Source organism: Aulostomus chinensis, chromosome 12, assembly GCF_037954235.1.
Source record: "Aulostomus chinensis isolate RoL2024-O1b breed Wild chromosome 12, RoL_Achi_v1.0, whole genome shotgun sequence".
NCBI lineage: Eukaryota > Metazoa > Chordata > Actinopteri > Syngnathiformes > Aulostomidae > Aulostomus > Aulostomus chinensis.
In genome coordinates this window covers 27,217,167-27,237,133 of record NC_141331.1, presented here as the reverse complement: position 1 = coordinate 27,237,133, position 19,967 = coordinate 27,217,167, and the positions used below count along the sequence as shown (strand labels likewise).

The following is a 19,967-nucleotide window of genomic DNA, read 5'->3' as shown; positions in this document are numbered from 1 at the left end:
CACAGGCCTTCACCACAAGTTCCTCTACAGTTGCCAGCAGTGGACAGACTCAGGGGTCGGTGTGAGATTAATAAGGAGGACTTTCAACTGTAAATACGGCAGAAATGTACTTTAGTGAAGTCCCACAATAAAAGTAAAGGGCTGCGAATCAGTGTAATAGATTCCATTTAAATATGCTATCAGTGGACGTGGAAGGTTCCTATATTTTTCTATCCAGCCATTGATCCATTCATCCATCCCTCCATCCATCCATGTTCCCCCTCTTCTCCTGTTGAGGGTGGTGGGGGTGGAGCCTATCCCAGCAGCCTTCCCCCTGGACAGGTCACCAGTCCATGGCAGGGCCAACACATAGAGACAGACAACCATTGGCTCTCCCAGCCACGCCTACGGTCAATTTAGAGTCTGGATTAACCTGGTCCCTCTTGATGTCTTTGGACTGTGGAGGAAGCTGGAGTACCAGAGAGATCCCAGCAGGAACAGGGAGAACATGGAGACTCACCCAGAAAGACCCCGTGCTCCAGCCGGGGCTCCACCCACAACCTTCTTGCTGGGGGCCACAGTGAGGACCACTGCTCCACCGGGCCACCCTTCTGTATTTTTCTTTTAACTAATTAATTTCAAGAACTACATATCAGGAATATTGCTACTTCCATTCAGGAAAAGTTGAAGTTCTTTCTATCTCAGAAAAGGCACCTATTGACGAATAAACTATTTAATGCAATAATATGGAGGAGGTGGTAAATCAGTTTAATAGTCATTTTGCAAATATTGGTGGCTGCACGGTGGAGCAGTGGTCCTCACTGTGGCCTCACAGCAAGAAGGTCCCGGTTTCGAGCCCCAGCTGGAGCACGGGATCTTTCTGGGTGAGTCTCCATGTTCTCCCTGTTCCTGCTGGGTTCTCTCTGGTACTCCAGCTTCCTCCCACAGTCCAAAGACATCAATTGGGGACGAGGCTGATTGATACTCTAAATTGACCGTAGGCGTGACTGTGAGAGCCAATGGTTGTCTGTCTCTGTATGTTGGCCCTGTGATGGACTGGTGACCTGTCCAGGGTGAACCCCGCCTCTCGCCTGTTGACACTGGGATAGGCTCCACCCCCCCCCCCGTGACCCTTAATAGGAATAAGTGGAAGACAATGGATGGATGGATGGATGGAAATATTGGTCCCACATTAGCAGGGAAAATACCTGGGTCAGAGACAATAATATCATGACACACTTATGGGAAGGAAAAAACAGCTCAATGTGCCTCAAACCTGTTCTTGAGAAAGACATTGTAGATATTGTAAATAAAACTTCAACTGATTGTGATGGCGTTGACATGAAAATAGTTAAAAAGGTTATTGAAGGAATCTCTGGACCACCATCACACATCTGCAACCTGTCACTCCAAACTGAACGAATTCCCAATAAAATGAAAAGAACTAAAGTCATACCAATGTACAAAACCGGTTATAGACATCACTTCACAAAGTACAGGCCAATCGCTCTGCTCTCACAATTCTCAAAAATTCTAGAAAAACTCTTCAATGACAGGTTATGCAAATTCTAAGGTGAACATAAATTACTCCCTGATCACCAATCCCATCCAGAGCCAACCGGTCAACGTCATCAGCCTCAACAGATCTCACTGAAGGAATCACCAATTCCATAGACAAGAGGAAATTTGTTATTGGGTCATTTATATATTCATACAAGAAATCATAACATATTAATAATAAAATGAGAACAATACGGGATTCGGGGGATAGTCTTGAATTGGGCGAGGAGCTACTTAGAGAGAAGGCAACAGTGTATGATGATGGATGGTCATATGTCAGAATGCTTGGACATCATGGGTGGCGTTCCACAGGGATCAGTACTGGGACCGATGTTGTTCAACGTATACGTCAATGACATCTGTAAAGTATCAAGGTTTTTGAAATTCATTCGTTTTGCGGATGGTACAATTTGTATCATCAAATTTGCAGCAACTTCTGTCCACAACGCTATTAAAAATTACTAAAATTTTAAAAAATGGTTGGATAGAAATAAATTATCTTTAAATTTAAATAAAACTAAGATTTTGAAATCTGAAAACTGGGAAAAAAAAATCATATTCAGATAGAGATAGAAGGGGTAAACTTAGAGAGGGGATATAAAATAAATTATTGAGGGTAGTAATTGACGACAGAATTTGCTTGAATCCTCGTATCAAATATATTCAAACCAAACTATCTAGAAGCATTTCAGTCCTGTCAAAGGCAAAGTATTTTCTGAATAACAAATCCCTCCATATTCTATACAATTCATTAAAATATATTAAATATCTATATTTTAATTATTGTTCAGAAATCTGGGTAAACACAAAAGCTCTTAACAACCGTTGTGCGTTCTTCAAAAGTGAGCCATTGGGATAATCCATAACATAGACTTTCAAGAAGACACTAACCAGTTACTCATACAGTCTAAAACTCTGAAGTTTCCTGAGTCAGTAGATTTCAAAATGCACAGATGATGTTTTCAGCAAGGAATGAATTGTTACCTAATAACATACAAGACATGCTCTTTGATGGGGAAGGGGGTGATGAGCTCAGGGGACAGTTAAACTTCAAGGTTCACTGCATCCACACAAGCAAAGAGAGCTTCTGTATCTCCACTTCTGGTGCCAGACTGGAAATGTAAAGGACTAAGTTTAAGAATAAGTTATAAAAACATCATCTTCATGAGGTACAATAATCCAGTAGAATTTATATATTGTATATATTGTTTACTTTTATAATATATATATTATATTTTTTACTCATATATATATAGAGAGAGAGAGAGAGCGAGAGAGAGCGAGATATCGAACATGAGAAACATTATTCCCTTTTGTATTGTTTTGTTGTTTGCTTGTTTTCTTAATTTTATTGTTTACAAGTTCGAAATAAAGAAAATCAATCAATCAATATATCAATTCATACTTGCTCCTGAGTCCTTCAGGGCCAGTTCTTCAATATGCTCGCGGAATTCTCAGAATCGGTTTTATTGTGGCGTTACAGGAAGTGAAACACACGCTCTGATTTCCCTTTTCTTCTCTTTTACCGCCCTCTAGTGGCCACTCTCATGGATGGTTGTTATTTCTAATCAGCGTCGTACAGTGGGAAACTCCGAGGTGACGTTTGGAAAGTCACCAGCCAACAGGAAATGAGTTGATCGTGCCTTCAAAATAAATCCGTATTGAGACAGACTGACGTGAAGAGTCTCCGTGAGCGGTGATGTCAAATCCTTAACTTTGTCGCCTCTGGATGATGACCTGCCGACGGTGGAGGTTACAGACAGGGACGTGTTGGGACCAAAATCCAGCCCGGGAAAAATATCTGGGTAGGCCCTCCAGGCACGCAGCCAAAGAGCTGCCAGGCGCACGCGCACACACACACACACGCACACACACACACACACACTTGGATATATATGCCTTTAACTGCTTAAATTACTGCAGGAACCAACCAGAACCTGAACCTCTATATTTGATTCAGGGATTGTTTGTTTACATGGGCGAGCACACGGCACAGGTCGGCCTGGTTTCAAAAAGTTTCTTGGAATCGATGTCTGTGTAGGTTCTCGTTCATCCAGGTCATCGTAGATCGAAGCGAAGTAAAATCTGGTCAACTGGACGTAAGTTTATCTTGAAGACGTTTCACCTCTCATCCGAGAGGCTTCTTCAGTTCTAGTGAAGAGTGTGGAAACTCCAGCTTATAAACCTGTGTGGGAGTGGTCAGTGCTATTGTGGTGGAAACGACCCTCCCGAGACTCACCTGGCCTCCCCAAACGACAGTCGTTGTGCGGTGTCAGGGAGTTTCAGGGGTGGTCGTTAGGGAGTTTCACCGACCACTCAGATGCTAATGGGCTGTGCTGGCAGCAGCCGTTCCACATGGGTCTTTCAGCTGAACTCTTTGGGGAAGCTTTGAAACTCCCACACAGGTTTATAAACTGGAGTTTCCACACTCTTCACTAGAACTGAAGAAGCCTCTCGGATGAGAGGTGAAACGTCTTCAAGGTAAACTTACGTCCAGTTGACCAGATTTTACTTCGCTTCGATTTGCTTGGAATCCTTATTATCAATCAAGTATTTCATATTTTGCATAATAGATGCATGCATGGCCTCATATTTTCGCCATTTTAACGTGCTTTATTGACGGTGCCCACCTGTCGTGTCGACGACTGCTGCACTGGGTCCTGCTGTTCCTGCTGCAACTTTATCACCACCACCACTGCTAGCAGCAGCATCCTCAGCCGTTCCTCTTTGGAAGAGATCTTGGATATCTGGCAGCATCCTGCTGTAGCTGTTTTCTTTTCCTTTGTCTTTCCTTTTCCCATCCACCCTTCCCATCTTTCTCACCTGTCTTCTTTCTTTTTCTTTCTGACATTTCTCTACTCGTCTCGCACTATCCACCATCCATCACTCTTGCCAAATCTGCCAAACTGATGAGGAGAAACGAAAGCAAGTACCAATACAGCCAGCAGCCAATCGGATTTCAGGAAAATGAGGTCATCTTTAGGTTAAGGGCCATGATGCAGTGCATGCCCAGCTGACCCACAGCAACAAGCCCAGCGTGACCCCCGACACACCACAGTACTACGAAGCGTAAAGATGTGCAGCCGGCCGTGACCATCTCTCTCTCTCTCTCTCTCTAGCTCAACTCGTCGCGCTGTGTCTGCGTGTTTGTGTGTGTGTGTGTGTGTGTGTGTGTGTGTGTGTGTGTGTGAGAGAGAGAGAGAGAGAGAGAGAGAGAGAGGCTGGCCAGCCAGGCGCAGCTACACTTGTTGCTTGCTTTGTGAAATTATGTAGGCTGCTAGTGCTTCCTAGCTAGCTGGAAATTATATAGGCATTAAAAAAAAAAACTCCCGACGGCCGATCCGGCCCGGGGAGGGTTCGGCCGTTCGGGAAATGTCCCGAATTTCCCAGGCCAGCCAGTCCCTGGTTCCAGATGTCGCTTCGTAGCTACAGATAAGCTAACAGGAGCGGCTGGTGTCACCGCTGCAGCTCCACCTCAACACAAGCCGGTGAGTTCGATGATCGTTGACGCGCAGCACGGTGAAGCTTTTATTTTGAAGTTAGTACAGGAAGTAGAAGTGCTTGTATCAGCCTGACTTGTCGACGACAGCACAGGAAGCGTCGCTGTCGCTGCTGACACCCGACAGTTCGGCCGCGGCGATGACGGACCTGCTGGGCAGGTAAGTGTCGTGTAAAGAATATAGGTGTGCTCTATTAAGTTGTAACGCTTTAACCTTTAACCTTTTGGAGGTTTCTCCCGGGAGAGTGCCATGTGAGAGTTCAGTAAACGGTGAACGTGATACTTGTCTCAGTCTACTCTTTTTTAGTTGTTAAGAACCCAGAGCGGCCACACAACATAACAGTAAGTGAATGCGAGGTTGGTCTGAGTGTCTCGCTGAAAGTCGCTCTCAGTTCGTTTGCTGACCGGAAGTGACTTTATGACCAGGAGACAGAAAACCACGTCTGCACATGTAGCTTGACTGGTGTTAGTTGATTACAGAGAGGAAAGCAGCAGCCCGGAGGGACTGTTTCTGCCCGCATGTCCTTCCAATACCGAATGATAAAGTCATTTATAGTCGTTACTGAAGTTAGTCGACTCAACAACGTCTCTTCGTTAAGTTAACTTGGGTGTGAAATGTTTGCGTGTTCGGGGCTCACCTTCATCCACAGAGCAGCTAATCGGTGGGGACACAGATGAGCGAGGATGGGCTGAACCAGATTTAATATTACATTATTTCTTATATTTAATTTAATTTAATATTTGAGAGCAAATTTAAAAACATTCATTTTTTCAATGTGAGAATACAGGACAGACGAACAGGGAGTGAACGACAAAAACAACCTTTGTGATTGTACTGTAAATGAAGAGTCGTCCATCGTCATCTTCCACTTATTCCTTACTAGTAAGGGTCGCGGGGGGTGGAGCCTATCCCAGCATCTACGAGCGAGAGGCGGGGTTCACCCTGGACAGGTCGCCAGTCCATCACAGGGCCAACATAGAGAGACGAACAACCATTCACACTCACAGTCACACCTACGGTCAATTTAGAGAATCAATCAGCCTCGTCCCCTCTTGATGTCTTTGGACTGTGGAGGAAGCTGGAGTACCAGAGAGAACCCACGCAGACACAGGGAGAACATGGAGACTCCACACAGAAAGACCCCGTGCTGCAGCCGGGGCTTGAACCTGGAACCTTCTTGCTGTGAGGCCACAGTGCTGACCACTGCTCCACCGCGCGTTCTATGATGATGTCCCGGTTGAGCTGAGATGATGCTGGGCTTGAAGCTGCGTTGTCCTCAAAGCAGATGATTCCCACTGGTGTGTCCAAGACTCCAGATCCTAGTGTGAGGAACAAGACAAAAAGAAAATATGGAGGTTAGCAGCAAATGATTGCATCCAATCAGCTGTGTGGCCTCTTTAATAGCCCACATAACAAAGCCCGTATGGACAGAAGCCACCGTGTCGACCCTGTTAATGTGTGCTGGGACTGTCTTCATGTGTGTTTCTTCTTTTTTTGTCTCTCACTGTCAGTAAAATGTTAATTCACATTTCATATTTTAGGACTGGTTTGTTTAGTTATACAGCTTGTACAGCAGTGAGAACAATTTCCCGCCTGGGACAATAAAGTCAAGTCAAATTAGAATTCATTGTGTTTCAGGTCAGTTCTAGATAGGTGTTGTGTAAACAACAGATTTTTTTAAAGGACTCAGCACTCCACAATTAATTTGGCATCATTTTCAGATTAAAATTTAATCAACATAACAGACTTTTTAACCCTAATAAATACAACTAATTTGTTCTGGCTAACATTGAAAATACATTTTAAAGTTAAATAAACTGAGGTACAATGAAACATCAAAATGAAGAGAACACAGAATGACAAAACTGATCCAAACACTGATCGTAAAACGTTCCTCACCAAACAGCTCTCACAGAACGAAGACGCGTCGTCCCCAAGAATGATTGGCAGTCCCCTCGGGACAAGGCATCGAACCGCTGTTGGCTCAGTGCTCTGCAAAGAGATATCACACATTTAGATGTAGGCAAAAAAATCATCTTCTGTAGTATGAATGAACGAACCATTCATGTAAGTTCAAGAAAACCTAGCTATCAACCCACCGTTGTGTGTTGCAGCAGGTCAGTTAACTGCTGGCCAATCCGACCTGTCTTTCTCTCGAAGAGATCCATCAGGCTTGGGCACAGACCCTCAAGGACACGGAGGAGTTCTTCTTTAAGATTTCTTCCAACAATCCGGTTAAACTCCAAGTAAACCTGAAAAATATGAAATTCAATTTTGATGTTCAAGATGGACAACACAAATAAAAATAGAATTAACGGACACGATCACAAACCTGGCTTTCAGTAAAAAGCGCTGGCCATCGCTGGACCGTCTGGCTAATGTCAGGTTTTAGACGACAGTGTTGGAAAAGTTGTGCTCTCTTCTCAAAGATGGCTGCACAGAGCTTGCATTTCCGATGCATTTTAATGTGGCTATCAACAAAAATGCTACAACTGAATTGCAATAGTTCTAATTCTACATTTCATATAGAACTCTATATTGGAAACGCTTGTAGAGAACTACTCTGGAAAACTGGGATCATCAAACAAGTCAAGCTCAAATTTCTGCACACTCAAATGTTCACGTTTCAAACAAGAGAAGTTTGGCCGTTTCTAATGATAGTTAAAGAAAACCAGCTCAGCTCATTCTCACCGGAAATGGCATCCTTCTTACTGGGCCACAAATTTGAAAAAAAAACAGAAAAATGCAGGCCGAGAATGTGTCCAGTGAGCAAATTTCTCTTCTCCGTGTGAAAGAAAATGGCGCAAAGTTGTCAGTAGCCTCCAACGGACAAGCTCAGACTTGTCTTGAATCATCAGCCAATCACAGCAGGCCACCACTGTGGCCTGAGGTCAAACTTAATAGTTTAAGTTTTTTGAACTAAAAAAAAACCGAGTAGACTCATTAACTGTCGCATATCCTACTTTTACACTCATATTATTTAAGTAATGCACCAAAACTTATCAAAACTAATTTATTAAAGTGGTATGGACTCAAATTATTTGCTTGGAAAGGACTTTCGGGTTTACAGTGAATATGGAAGGGGGCGTCTTTAAATTCATGTCATTCCTCAGGCCCCTGCCACCCCCCCTGGCCCCCCCGGCCCCCCCGGCCCCCCTCCTCCTGCGAGCCCTGGACTGCATGCAGCACAACACTGTCCTGTCGTTATGATTCAAAGTTTTGTTTTGTTCCCTTTTCCTTTCTCTTTTGTTTTCCTTTTCTCTTCCTCGACCTGCCGATCTTTTCAGCGGGATTTCTGATGTGGTGCATTGAAAGGAGCAGAGGGTTGGTCATGAACTGGAGGTGATTCTCCTGCTAATCTGGTGGCTCAGGCTCCAAGGGTGCCTGGATTCTCTGTCTTCTAGATTTTCTTCAGCGTTCATGATTGTGAGCACCGTTCTGTGTTTTTGTGCCGTAACAGTGAGACAGACACACTTCATGTAGCCGCCTGAGTCCGAGAGGAGGATGAACTGTTCGCCTCTGTCTCTGTACCTCATGCTCATCCTTCAGCCTGCTGGTGAGTCGAGTCCCAGAATGCACCTGGATACTTCCTCCAGTCACATGACCTGTTTCAGGTGTGCTTGCCTCTCAGCTCCGCTGCAGTCTCATCGTGTGGTACGCTCTTTGTTTGGCACAGTGCTGGCTTTCCCTCCTGCTCCAGAAAATGTTTCTGTTGTTTCCAACAACTTCCACCACATCCTGCGGTGGGACCCTGGGCCGGGGACACCCCCTGGGACACGCTACATTGTCTCCAAGAGGTAATGGCACTCTCCACTCTCTTGATGACTGTCTCTCTATGAGACTGAAGCATGCAGCAAAAAACCAAAAAAAAAAACCCTTCATCTATGAAACTTGACTCACATGAAATGACATTAAGTGCGATTAATAAAATCAGGTGTGAAAACCTGCTGGTGAAGCGAGTGCCAAACCACACGGCGGTCAGTTGTAGAGGTCCACCGCCTCTGGCCTCCCACACAGTAGCAGCGTTCCATCAGGCTGGAGGTTGCTGTGTAGGACCGCCAGAACCCTGAACCTGCCACTGCTGCTCACGCTCACAGACTGGTTACACATTAGAACCCTCGGAGAGGGAATTTGGCACTGAAATGTTGTCTTTTTCCTGCACAGTTGTTTGTGTTCACACAAGAAGAAGTTGGGCCTTAATTTTTGTCACATTGAGAAAATAAAAATTCTCAAGGCAAAAACCAGACAGCAAGGCAAGGCAGTTTTCTTTGTAGCCTGTTTTCCCCACCAGTTTGTCTCCAGGCTTCATGGCATCATAACAACATCCTCTGCCCTCAGAGCCTCACATCGACTGAGGAGAAACTCCATAGAAAACCTTAACAGGGAAAAATGGGAGAAACCTCAGGGTGAGGAGGGGAGGAGGATCCCTCACCAGGAGGGACAGACGGACAGGAGATGTTGGTACAGACAAGACAACAGTTTATAACACAGAATGTGGACTTCTGGTGGAGGGGGGGGCAGGGAGAGCAAGCCAGCTTGATGGGAGGGGAGTGCAGGCTGGGGTAACAGCAGGAGAAAAAAGGCAGGGGGTTAGGGGGGCGATGCAGGCGGCAGTTGGTGGAGAGAGATGGAGGTCTGGAGGATCTGTGGAAACAGAGACTGAGAGACCAAGGACAAACTACCAAGTGCAGTTCAGTGGAAACAACAGAGTTAACACAGTCGGCAGGACGAGACTCCTTCAAGCACTTTGGTAATCAGCTTCACACTCATATATAACAATATATATAGGGTTGTGTGTGTGTGTGTGTGTGCGTGTGTGTGTGTGTGTGTGTGTGCGTGTACAGGGGCTTGTAAAAGTATTCATACTCCTTGAACTTTCCTTAAATTTTGTCACATTACAAACACAAACATTAATATATTTTATGAGAATTTTACATTCACGACCAACACAAAGTGGCACACAGTTGTGACGTAGAAAGAAAATCAGAATCACTTTTATTGGCCCAGTTAAGAATAAGCAAACAGGGAATTTGTTACCTGTTGGGCATTGCTCTCTGGACAGGGAAGGGAATGAGGCGGCGCCCCTTTCAAACGTTTGGTGAAGCCAGCAGTTGCACGTTCTCAGCCTTCTTTGTCTTTATGACTCTCCGTTATGCTTCTGTTTCTATGACTCCTGTGAATGTGTCTGGTTTGTTTTTCTCTGCTTTGTGCCAGGAGCCTCTTGGCCAGGTCGTCAGTGTTAATGAGCATTGCTTCTTAATTGACTCACCTGGTTGAATAAAGGAAAACATAAGTCAAGTAAAAAACATGAAGGACAAATATACAATAGTGGTTCAAAATAGGCAGTGTATGTACAGATATGTGCAGTAGGAACACAGAAGTGCAGGGTGGAAACAAAAACTACAGTATGGGTATTTTTTTGGTTCTTATTTCCTGACACTGACTGTTTACAGTTCATCAGAGGGACAGCCTGGGGGAGAGACTGGCTTTGTGCCGGTGGTCTTGGCATACTGGGCTCTGTAGCGTCTTCAGAGGGGAGGGGGGTCAAACAGCTTGTGACCAGGATGTCATGGGTCAGCAGAGACGGTGCCTGCCAGTTTCGTGACCCTGGACCTATAAAGGTCCTGGATGGAGGGCAGGTCGGCCCCAATGACCCTGTCCTGTTGGGTGGACGATTTGCACCAGACAGGGATGGCCGTCCACAGGACAGACTGGACGATGGCAGTAGAGAAGATGGTCAGCAGTTCCTGTGGCAGGTTGCACTTCCTGAGCTTCCTCTGTGGGATATTCAAAGCCTGGGAAACCTTTTGGTAGCCTAACCTGCTGAAAGGTCTCCTCAGCTTCATCCCTGGCCTGTCTTGGACTTGACGAGGCTGTTGGCTCCCCAGTGTCCTCTGAGCAGAAGAGCTGTGTTTGTGCAGAGATGAGGTGACACACAGGTGCTGTCTTTGGTTATGAAGTCAACACTCCGTCCCTCAGCATCCATCAGGCAACTCAGAGAAAAGGAGGCTGAATACACACTGCACTTCTCAGTTTTTTATTGGTAATTTTTTAAAATCATGTATAATTTTCTTCGTACACACACACATATACAGTATATAGTTATACATAGTTATATAAATCTATATTTATATAAATAGATATATAGTTATATATAATATAGATTTATATAAATATAGATTTATTTATATATGTTTTTATAAATTTATATATATATATATATATATTTATGTTCTCAGCATTTAGTCGAAGCCTCACAGTTTGTAAAGAGGCATAAAGACAATGACTAATGTGGTTTTATTGTATTCAACCAAATGGGAGACGATGTATAGGTGGCGTGGCGGTCTCAGGAGCCTTTGGCTCCAGCGCTGCCCGGAGGAGCCCCACCCTCCAGCTGTTGTTGTTTCAGATCTCACATTGTTCACGATGGGTGAATGGCACAAAAACTTCAACATGTCGGTCATGTGACTTATGTTTGAAGGTCAGATGATGGTGGAATGATGTCATCTCTTCCATTAGTGAACACAGCACTCATTTTCTCAGAGGAAGCAGCACACACACACACACACACACACACATATGTACACACACCCTTGTAGTGATATTTTGTGAGACTTTTATTGATAAAATGCATTGACAAGCCCAGGCTCCCCGGGTATATTTGACCAAATCAGCAAATCTGGAGGTTTTTGCTCTGTTTCCAGCACTAAACTACCTTCCTAGCCCTGCGGCTGCTGCTGAACACGCTGCCATCTCTCTCTCTCTGTACTCGCCTCGTTGTCCCCGGACTGGCGTGCTGACTTCATCTCTGCTCTCTCCCTTCTGTAAGAGGCGGATGTCTTAGTACTTAAACTGTTAGCAACCACGTCCAAGCGAGATAAGATCGACCTTTGGTTCACACACAAGCACTCTCTCTCCCTCTCTCTCTCCCTCTCCCCCCCCCCCCCCCCCCCCCCTCTCGGTTTGACTCGTGGAGGCTGTGTTGTGGTTTCACTGAGACTGTGACGATAGATGTTTGTTATGAGTACGAAGACACCAAAAGTCCTGATTTACAGGTCTTCTGCATTATTGCACTCTGTCTAAGAGATTTGATTTTTATTTGAGGTTCAAGATATTTGAATCAATGTCGGGTTGGCAGTGGCGAGCTGTGTGTCAGGTATGACGCTGCTGGCGTCTGAACCTGGCCAGTCTGGCTAGCAGCGGTTTCTCTGTTCACCCCCTCTGATTGGACTCTTGACTCTTTCTCGACTCTCTCTTTTCTCATGGCAGAGGTGTGGTTTCTCCATCGGGTTTGGCTCCATCCTTTAGCCATCTACTTTGGCATCTGGCTGTGGGGTCGGTGCAGCTGCAACCACAGAGAGAACGCCTGGTGCTTTTTAGGAGGCGATGATGTCACTGCTGCTCTATAAGAACTTGAATGTGGTTTGATTGGTTTTGTGTGTGACAGAAGGAGAGTTCTCCCTTTCACACAATCTAAATGCATGTTTAGATTTGACAGTCATTGTGAAGTCTCACATTCTCTGTGACAGAACCTGGAACATTAATATTGCATTTGTCACATGACCATGATCTCAGATCCTGAGATGTATTGACTCACTACTTAGAAAGCCTGAGGAAACTGGAAAGCACTGGAACCATCAGATGTAGACAGAAGAAAACTCAAGACAGCAACCAGACTAAAATACAAACCCAGCTAATAACAGAACAAGAAAAGAAGGAGAAGGTGTGTGTGTGTGGGGGGGGGGGGGGGGTCGCAGAGGATTTCTGCTCTTCAGGATGAGGCTCCGTGTTGTTGCTCCACTGTTTGTCCTGCTTCAACATTAAAATCAGATTTACTGCATTGTTCCTTGACTTCATTGGACTTGTACCAGTGACCAAACTGCCAGATATCTTATCTAAATGTCTGTGAGCATGGAGTTGATGCTACTACTTGATGCTACTTGCGACTGAGGGCAGATTCACACAACCGCAGGTGACAGCAAATGTATAGAAAGACCTCCAGTGTCCAGAGGTACGTGGAATGGTGGCAGCTAAAGTCAAAATATTACTGAGAACACGTCGCCTGGCTGTTGACATCCGCCAGTGTTACTGACTCAAACTTGGTCCTGTGGTGTATTGTCTCAGGTCTCGTGTGTCGGTTTCTCCTTTTGTTGGTTTTGTTATGTCGTAATTGTTGTGGCGGAGGGTTTGAATTTCCAGATGAAGACAGGAAGAGCAAACCTGGACGTGGGTGAAAGACCTAAAAAGTAAAACGGAAGCAAACTAAAACAAGGTTGTATCAAACAAACGACTCTGGAGCAAACAGACTGACTCCAACTTAGAGATGAAAACTTGAGCTCAAACTCAAGTCACCCTGGCGGTCCAGGTGGGACTGTAGCACACAAACACAGGTGTCTGAGTTGAGACGCTTTCAAAAAACAAGCAGGAAAAAGTAAGAATAATCTGTCAGCTTCAGTTTCATTAAACTCCAAATTAAAAAGTGATTGGCATTGAGCCCAACGAGATCATTGGCTTCCCACTCCAGTAGAGCACTAAAATGACTCCAATCTTTTCCTCTGTAACTTTCCCTGATGTTGCAGGTTTTCACCGTCGTGAGTGAATACAACCCAGACTCTCCTTTTGTTTTGGGAGCACAGAAACTTATTCTGCATCTGTGACTGGCTGGCTTTGCTCTCCAAGTCTTTATTGAACTGAAGCACGAAGTCAGATGTTTGAGATCTGTTTCACTTGGAGCAGGATGAAGAGTAAGAGAAAGATCAAGCAACACAATGCAACTGGAACATCTCTGAAGCTGAAGCTAGACTATGACAAGGACTACCTCCTGTTTGTTCAAGCGTCCCACAACGAAACCCTGTCTCCACCATCGACTCCAACCATCTTCTTCTCCCCTGTTGAACAAAGTAGGTCCACGAGAGTCTTTGTGATCAATGTGTTGTCAGGAATGTGTTGACCATGTTGGACATCATCATCTTTCATTAGTTGGATGAATGATCATTAGTTTTAACTGTGACTGATGACATACCAGTGTGGGCTGTCCCATTTTAGAGATTTCATCCTGCTGGATGGGCTGCCAGGGAATTTGGTATCAACGATCCTAAAATGATGAATTTCCTGCTGTCCAGTACTTTGATTTTCGAATGGTTATTTTCAGAATCATTACCATTGACCTCAGCTGTATTTTCCATTTAGTGGTGATTCGTAACTGTTAGCAACAACACCAAGCAAAAACAGTTAGCATGGTAACCCTATTAACGACACATTAGCATCATGGCGCTGTCAGCCTGAGCATGTCAGCATGACATTGGTAACCTCACCCTTAAACTGATTTGTCACCCAAAAGTGTGTTTTGTCTTTCAGTTTCTCACTTCTAGGAGTCTGGAGCTCACAGACTTTTCCCCCTCCTGCAATTCCTCTTTGACTCCAGAATGCAGAAAGAACCAGACACATTTATTTAGCTTGACGCTAATGTAGAGCGAAGGCTAACTGTGTGTTCACGCCAAACGTGAACGTGAATTTCGCGTCGCGTTATTGGCGCAAATTTGACCGCCGCATCATTTTAGTGTCCATTTGTGTCATTCGCGTGAATGTGCGAATTCGCTCACCTGCCCGAGTAGCCAGTATTTCCGGCAACGTTTCCTTCCGCCATTTCACCATGAATATTCACAGAACCGTTGCCTTGTACCTGCCGTGGAAGGCAGGAATACGTCGGAAAACTAAACGCCGTCATTTCTGGGTTATCAACACCATCTAGAGGTGAGCTCAGCGGTGAAACACCGAGCTCCTCCAGAGGCTGCGTCTGGATAACCGCCGCTTCCAGCCGTGTTTTCAGATGACGACTGGCCAGTTTGACGACCTGCTAGCTGGGATCGGTGACGAATTTCACGAATGGACACCAACTTATTCAACCGGTTCTTGTAATTTTGACACGTCATGTAGCACGGGTTCCCACACACAGCCACAATCAACTTGTCCTCCATCTTGTGACACAGTCAGCTGTGACGTTGGGACATCCTCAATGTTGATTGGCTGTCGTAATGCAAATTTTTCGCCGAAGTTGAATATTTTCAACTTGCGTGAATGGCGAAATTTCGCGGCACGAAATTCGGCGCGCAAATTCACCGCCCAACTGAAAATTTGCGTCATTCACGCATTTGCATAGACTTTGTATGGGAACTGTTTGCGCGAATACAAACTCACGAACACATTGTCCAGAGCATGACCCAGGAAAAATACTTTTTGAGCTCAAGATGCCTATTTGTGTGTACTTGAAAGGTGAAATTTACTTTCTGGCTGAAATAGCGCTAACTTCACCCTCCCTAATCAAGCTAGTAGCAAGTAGTTCAGTGGGGCATCACTGTGTTCCTCGTTATTCAGTCGCAAGGAAGTGATGTAGCAAGCAAAATGTCAAGACACCTCTTTGAGAGCAAAGGCAAAACTGTGGTGCAATCAGTTGAGTGAAATAGCCAAATAAAAACCCATCCATCCATCCATGTTCTACCGCTTATCCTGCTAAGGGTGGCGGGGGTGGAGCCTATCCCAGCAGCCTTCAGGCGAGAGGCGGGGTTCGCCCTACACCTTCTCATCTCCTCGCTACCATCCTGTTTGTTGTCTAATGAAATGCAAATTAAGTTAAACGAAACAAGCTGGCTCTCCTCCTGTGACCAGCTGTGATCGGTCCTCCCAAGCTGACCCTGCTTGGATGTGGCAACTGCATTCACGTCAACATTTCGATGCCTGAGGCCGACAAGCGCTCGAACATACATGATATCCAGCACTTCTACAGCGCCACCTTCAGAGTCTCGTGGAAGAAAACTGATGGAGTAGAGGTGAGTAGTCAAATTCTGTAAATCGTGGGGGGGTGTGTGTGTGTGTATACCACAGCCCCCCCCCCCCCCGCTCCTCTCGTGTTTCCTGTTGTGACTAAATCACATAAGCACAGACTGGGATCCTTCCAACCGTTTATTTCTCCATGTTTGACCTGCAGCAGGTTTACAGAACACAAAACAAGAGTTTCTCACTCCTGTACTTGGAGAGTGGCCACGAGTACTGCATGCAGGTGGAATTAGAGACTGAAATTAACAAAAACACCGTGCCGTCTACGTGGACCTGCACCTTCACCAGCATCGTGGAGCCCAGCAGAGGTGAGCTGGACCTTCAGAGCTTCTGCTCATGTGGCCTGTCACCATAGCGATTAATCCACTCCCTGCAAGATCAATGCAAATGACCTTGATGGAACCATGCTTGAACAGGTTGTACTGGTCGCGCCTCACCTCTCCTCTCTGACGGGGGAGGCACAGCCACCTTCTGTTTGAACTCTCCTGTCATCATATTTAGAAGGATCCTGGTAGCTGAATGCTTCCATCAGTCCAAAGGGAATCTATCCCTCCTCCAAGATTTACAATGCAGCCTTGAAATTCCTGTTCGTATTGGATGAATTTTGTTTATTTTTAATCAGTTTTGTGCTGCTAAGTGTCCAAGAGCCTCCATCCTGACCAGTGTGTGACCACAAAGGAGAGCCCCTTCTCTGACAAAGAGAGTTCAGCAGCAGCCTGTTTTTACTCTCAAGCGAGAGAACACACCTCCACAGCACACTCCAGTCCGAGGGGAAGCTCTGTGTGTGCATTAAGTGTGCGCAAGTGTGTTAGAGGCTGCCATCGTGCCGTACCTCGATCGAACACTTAACTTTTAATTCAGCTAATGGCAGGATTTCAGGGCATGCAGTGGTTTGGCTGAAATTGCGAAAACACACACTAGCCAGAAAAAAAGGAACAGGAAGTGACTCAGTTCAGCTGAGCAGGACAGGAGAACGCCAGAGTGAAGGACTGCTGTGTCTCTCCTCAGCGGCTGCTGTCACAGGCCTGGCTGCTGCTCTCCTCATCGCCGCCATCGCCACCGTGACCTCCTCCATGCTCTGCCTCTACCACACCGGGTTCCTCAGCAAGCTGAAGGGGCCTCTGCCCAGCGCACTCATTGTGAGTAGTGACAGTGCAGAGGAGTCCCTGCTGGTGACCCTGTCACACGTCCATCCACCCATCATCCATCCACCCATCATCCATCCACCCATCATCCATCCACCCATCATCCATCCACCTATCATCCATCCACCCATCATCCATCCACCCATCATCCATCCACCTATCATCCATCCACCCATCATCCATCCACCCATCATCCATCCACCTATCATCCATCCACCTATCGTCCATCCACCCATCATCCATCCACCCATCATCCATCCACCCATCATCCATCCACCCATCATCCATCCACCTATCATCCATCCACCCATCATCCATCCACCCATCATCCATCCACCTATCATCCATCCACCCATCATCCATCCACCCATCATCCATCCACCCATCATCCATCCACCTATCATCCATCCACCCATCATCCATCCACCTATCATCCATCCACCCATCATCCATCCACCCATCATCCATCCACCTATCATCCATCCACCCATCATCCATCCACCTATCATCCATCCACCCATCATCCATCCACCTATCATCCATCCACCCGTCATCCATCCACCTATCATCCATCCACCCGTCATCCATCCACCTATCATCCATCCACCCATCATCCATCCACCTATCATCCATCCACCTATCATCCATCCACCTATCATCCATCCATCAGTTCAACCCCACCAAGCTGGTAGTAGCTGTAGCTGCTGTTAGCCATCAGTGTCCATTAGCTTCAAACTAAATATGCATGGCTGGATCTTTCTGTATTCTGGCCCCCCAAAGAAGTAATGCAGCAGGAAAAAAACTTTTTTTACACCAAGTAGTGGGTATTTGAAACGCAAAATACACTATTTGGGTGAAGTATCTCAAAACAAAAGCTGAGCATCTTTTGATCAATAAATGTAATGTCTGGATTATTTGACATGGTGTGACTCTGCTCTCCTGTCCACTCCAGATGGCTCTGATCGGAGGCCACGCCCCGACGCCAGAGAAGACAACCCTTGACCTGATCTCCATTAACACAGAGACCGACGAACTAAAGAAGCACTGCAGCCCCACCTGGGCCACTAACATGGAGGAGGAGGATGAAGAGGAGGAAAAGCTCTACGTGGACAGAGGAGCTGCACCTTCCTCTGGTGAAAGTTCCTGCCAGGACTCTTGTGATGTGTCACAGAGCACCAAGCTGGCTGCACCAGTGGATCTGGGGAGTTTAATGGTGAGGACATCAGCTGAGGCGGAGGAACCACACGCAGGCCTCCAGGTTGGCGTCACACAAGGGGGGCCTGATCAAAACAAGACCGAAGCCCAGGGGACAAAGGGGCCTGTCACGAGTGAGGTGGAGGAGGACATGAAGGAAACGACATGCAGCATCTCCGGCAACGTCAACCTGTTGTCAGTCACCCTCGCCACTCTGGCTGTGAGGGGGGAAGAGGAGCAGGATACAAGAGACTCACTTTTAGAGACTCGACTGCCCAGCATGTGCCACACAGACTTCCAAACGGAGCCAGGCGACCAGACCACTGTTTTATTGATACGTTCACCAGAAGACGTCAATAAGCGCGGATATGAGAACAGATGTGCTGATAACTTGTTTGTTTGGGACGGGGAGACACGAGAGGAAGAGGAATTCTCAGAATATATGGGACGTCCGTGACGTGTCGCTCTGATATTTGTGCGTGTAGATACAAGGTTTCCAACTCTCCCTCATACCGATGGGTACATTCACTCACGGGGGGAGGCTCTGGCTCCCTTCCTCCCATATGCCAATAACATGCTTGTTAGGTTAATGGGAGACTGCACATTGGTTTGAATGTGAGTGGTTGTCTGACCTGATACGTGGTCCTGTTCAGGGGGGCTCTCGGCCAATGAAAGCTGGGGAAGGCCGATCCTCCCAATTCCTGGACAAGTGAATCAGAAGCTTTTCCTTGAGCAAGAAAATGTGGCTTTGTAAAGTGTTGAAACATCAGTGAATGAATGTCCCCCACTCACACCTGATGCTAGACACCTCCTCGGCCGTCGTCCAGCCTGGACTGTCTGTTTTCTTGAAGTATTTCACTTGTCATTCTTCAAGTGTTCAAGGACACAGAAACAGTCGTCTGACAATGACACAGTACTTGAGCGAGACCAGGCCTTGGGTGACTGAGAACCTGTCTCCTGTAGGTAAGAACCGAGGGGAAATTAGCCTGACTGGGCCGACGCTGAAACGTTGCTAAGCGTGTCAATAAATGTATTTAATAAAAAGATAACACTGATGTGGTGTACGTCTGTGGCTGTGAGACACCCTGCCACTAGGTGGCAGTGTGACAAGAGTTGTCTGATGCACCTGGACTCTTGACCACCGAGTAAAAGATCGTCCCGAAGAAACAGCTCGTCTTTTTGCTTGATTTCATGCATAATACATAACAACTGTAAAGTGGGAGGTATACTGAGATAAATACTTAAATGTTTAAATGTAAGCAAGCAGAATGAAAACTAGCACAACACGGAAGTGTCCTGTATGTCAACCCTGTACATTTATAAAATGAGAACAAACACACTAAAAAGAGAACCACTGAAGCGTCTGTACTCAGTGCTTTATTTCCATGCCTCTGGGGTTTTTTTCTTGATTCCACTTGCCACTTCTGCTTTTCTATTAAAAGTGACAAAGTTTCATGCTTCAATACAGAATAAGCTGTCAATGTCTGTATTCAGGCACAGTCATTTTAAAACTCTCATTGCGTCTCCTACAAAACTAGCAAAAACTTTGCTTCAGCAGAGCTAAAGACAGCCATTAGCATGCATGAGCAGAGTAACCTGATGTTGACAGAGAAGTCCAGAGGAAAACGCTGGTGTCGGCTACTCTTTTACCTTTTTTATCAGTGTGGTGAGGCTCTAGTTTAACAATGAGAGCAGAATTTACTGCAGCTCATCGAGTACAACTGTGAATAAAGTCAAGATTTATAGCAGCAGAGCC

The 19,967-nt window shown here is 45.9% G+C and overlaps 2 protein-coding genes across 5 annotated transcripts; one reads left to right on the top strand and one right to left on the bottom strand.

Annotated features, from left to right (window-relative positions):
* The first annotated feature begins 5,056 nt into the window (after positions 1-5,056).
* On the top strand, positions 5,057-19,619 carry crfb1 (cytokine receptor family member b1). 3 transcript variants are annotated; one of them, XM_086221032.1, is made up of 8 exons: positions 5,057-5,198; positions 8,500-8,595; positions 8,716-8,836; positions 13,773-13,939; positions 15,705-15,865; positions 16,027-16,180; positions 16,881-17,011; positions 17,970-19,619. In XM_086221032.1, the coding sequence occupies exons 2-8, from the start codon at positions 8,544-8,546 to the stop codon at positions 18,666-18,668; spliced, it is 1,485 nt and encodes a 494-aa protein (XP_086077158.1). In that variant the 5' UTR covers positions 5,057-5,198; positions 8,500-8,543; the 3' UTR covers positions 18,669-19,619. The 3 variants fall into 3 exon arrangements, with proteins under 3 accessions (XP_086077158.1, XP_086077156.1, XP_086077157.1); XM_086221030.1 differs by having other exon boundaries at positions 5,059-5,198; positions 16,024-16,180; positions 17,970-19,617; XM_086221031.1 differs by having other exon boundaries at positions 5,061-5,198; positions 13,776-13,939; positions 16,024-16,180; positions 17,970-19,615.
* On the bottom strand, positions 5,792-7,834 carry LOC147252659 (uncharacterized). Of its 2 annotated transcripts, none has more exons than XR_015118634.1 (4): positions 7,372-7,834; positions 7,139-7,291; positions 6,939-7,031; positions 5,792-6,358 (listed from the first exon to the last, which is right to left on the bottom strand). XR_015118634.1 is itself a non-coding variant. In XM_086219420.1 (4 exons), the coding sequence occupies exons 1-4, from the start codon at positions 7,740-7,742 to the stop codon at positions 6,260-6,262; spliced, it is 357 nt and encodes a 118-aa protein (XP_086075546.1). In that variant the 5' UTR covers positions 7,743-7,789; the 3' UTR covers positions 5,792-6,259. The 2 variants fall into 2 exon arrangements, 1 of the variants encoding a protein (XP_086075546.1); XM_086219420.1 differs by having other exon boundaries at positions 7,731-7,789.
* Positions 19,620-19,967: the final 348 nt, after the last annotated feature.

Bases quoted from the DNA above. Each gene is read 5' to 3' on its own strand.
- crfb1 (XM_086221030.1), top strand. From the start codon at position 8,544: ATGAACTGTTCGCCTCTGTCTCTGTACCTCATGCTCATCCTTCAGCCT. The intron at 8,837-13,772 runs GTAATGGCACTC...TTTCACTTGGAG, and splicing joins CGCTACATTGTCTCCAAGAG to CAGGATGAAGAGTAAGAGAA. The intron at 17,012-17,969 runs GTGAGTAGTGAC...TGTCCACTCCAG, and splicing joins CTCTGCCCAGCGCACTCATT to ATGGCTCTGATCGGAGGCCA.
- LOC147252659 (XM_086219420.1), bottom strand. The intron at 7,032-7,138 runs GTGGGTTGATAG...ATCTCTTTGCAG, and splicing joins ACCTGCTGCAACACACAACG to AGCACTGAGCCAACAGCGGT. The intron at 6,359-6,938 runs GTGAGGAACGTT...TCCTCACACTAG, and splicing joins CGTTCTGTGAGAGCTGTTTG to GATCTGGAGTCTTGGACACA.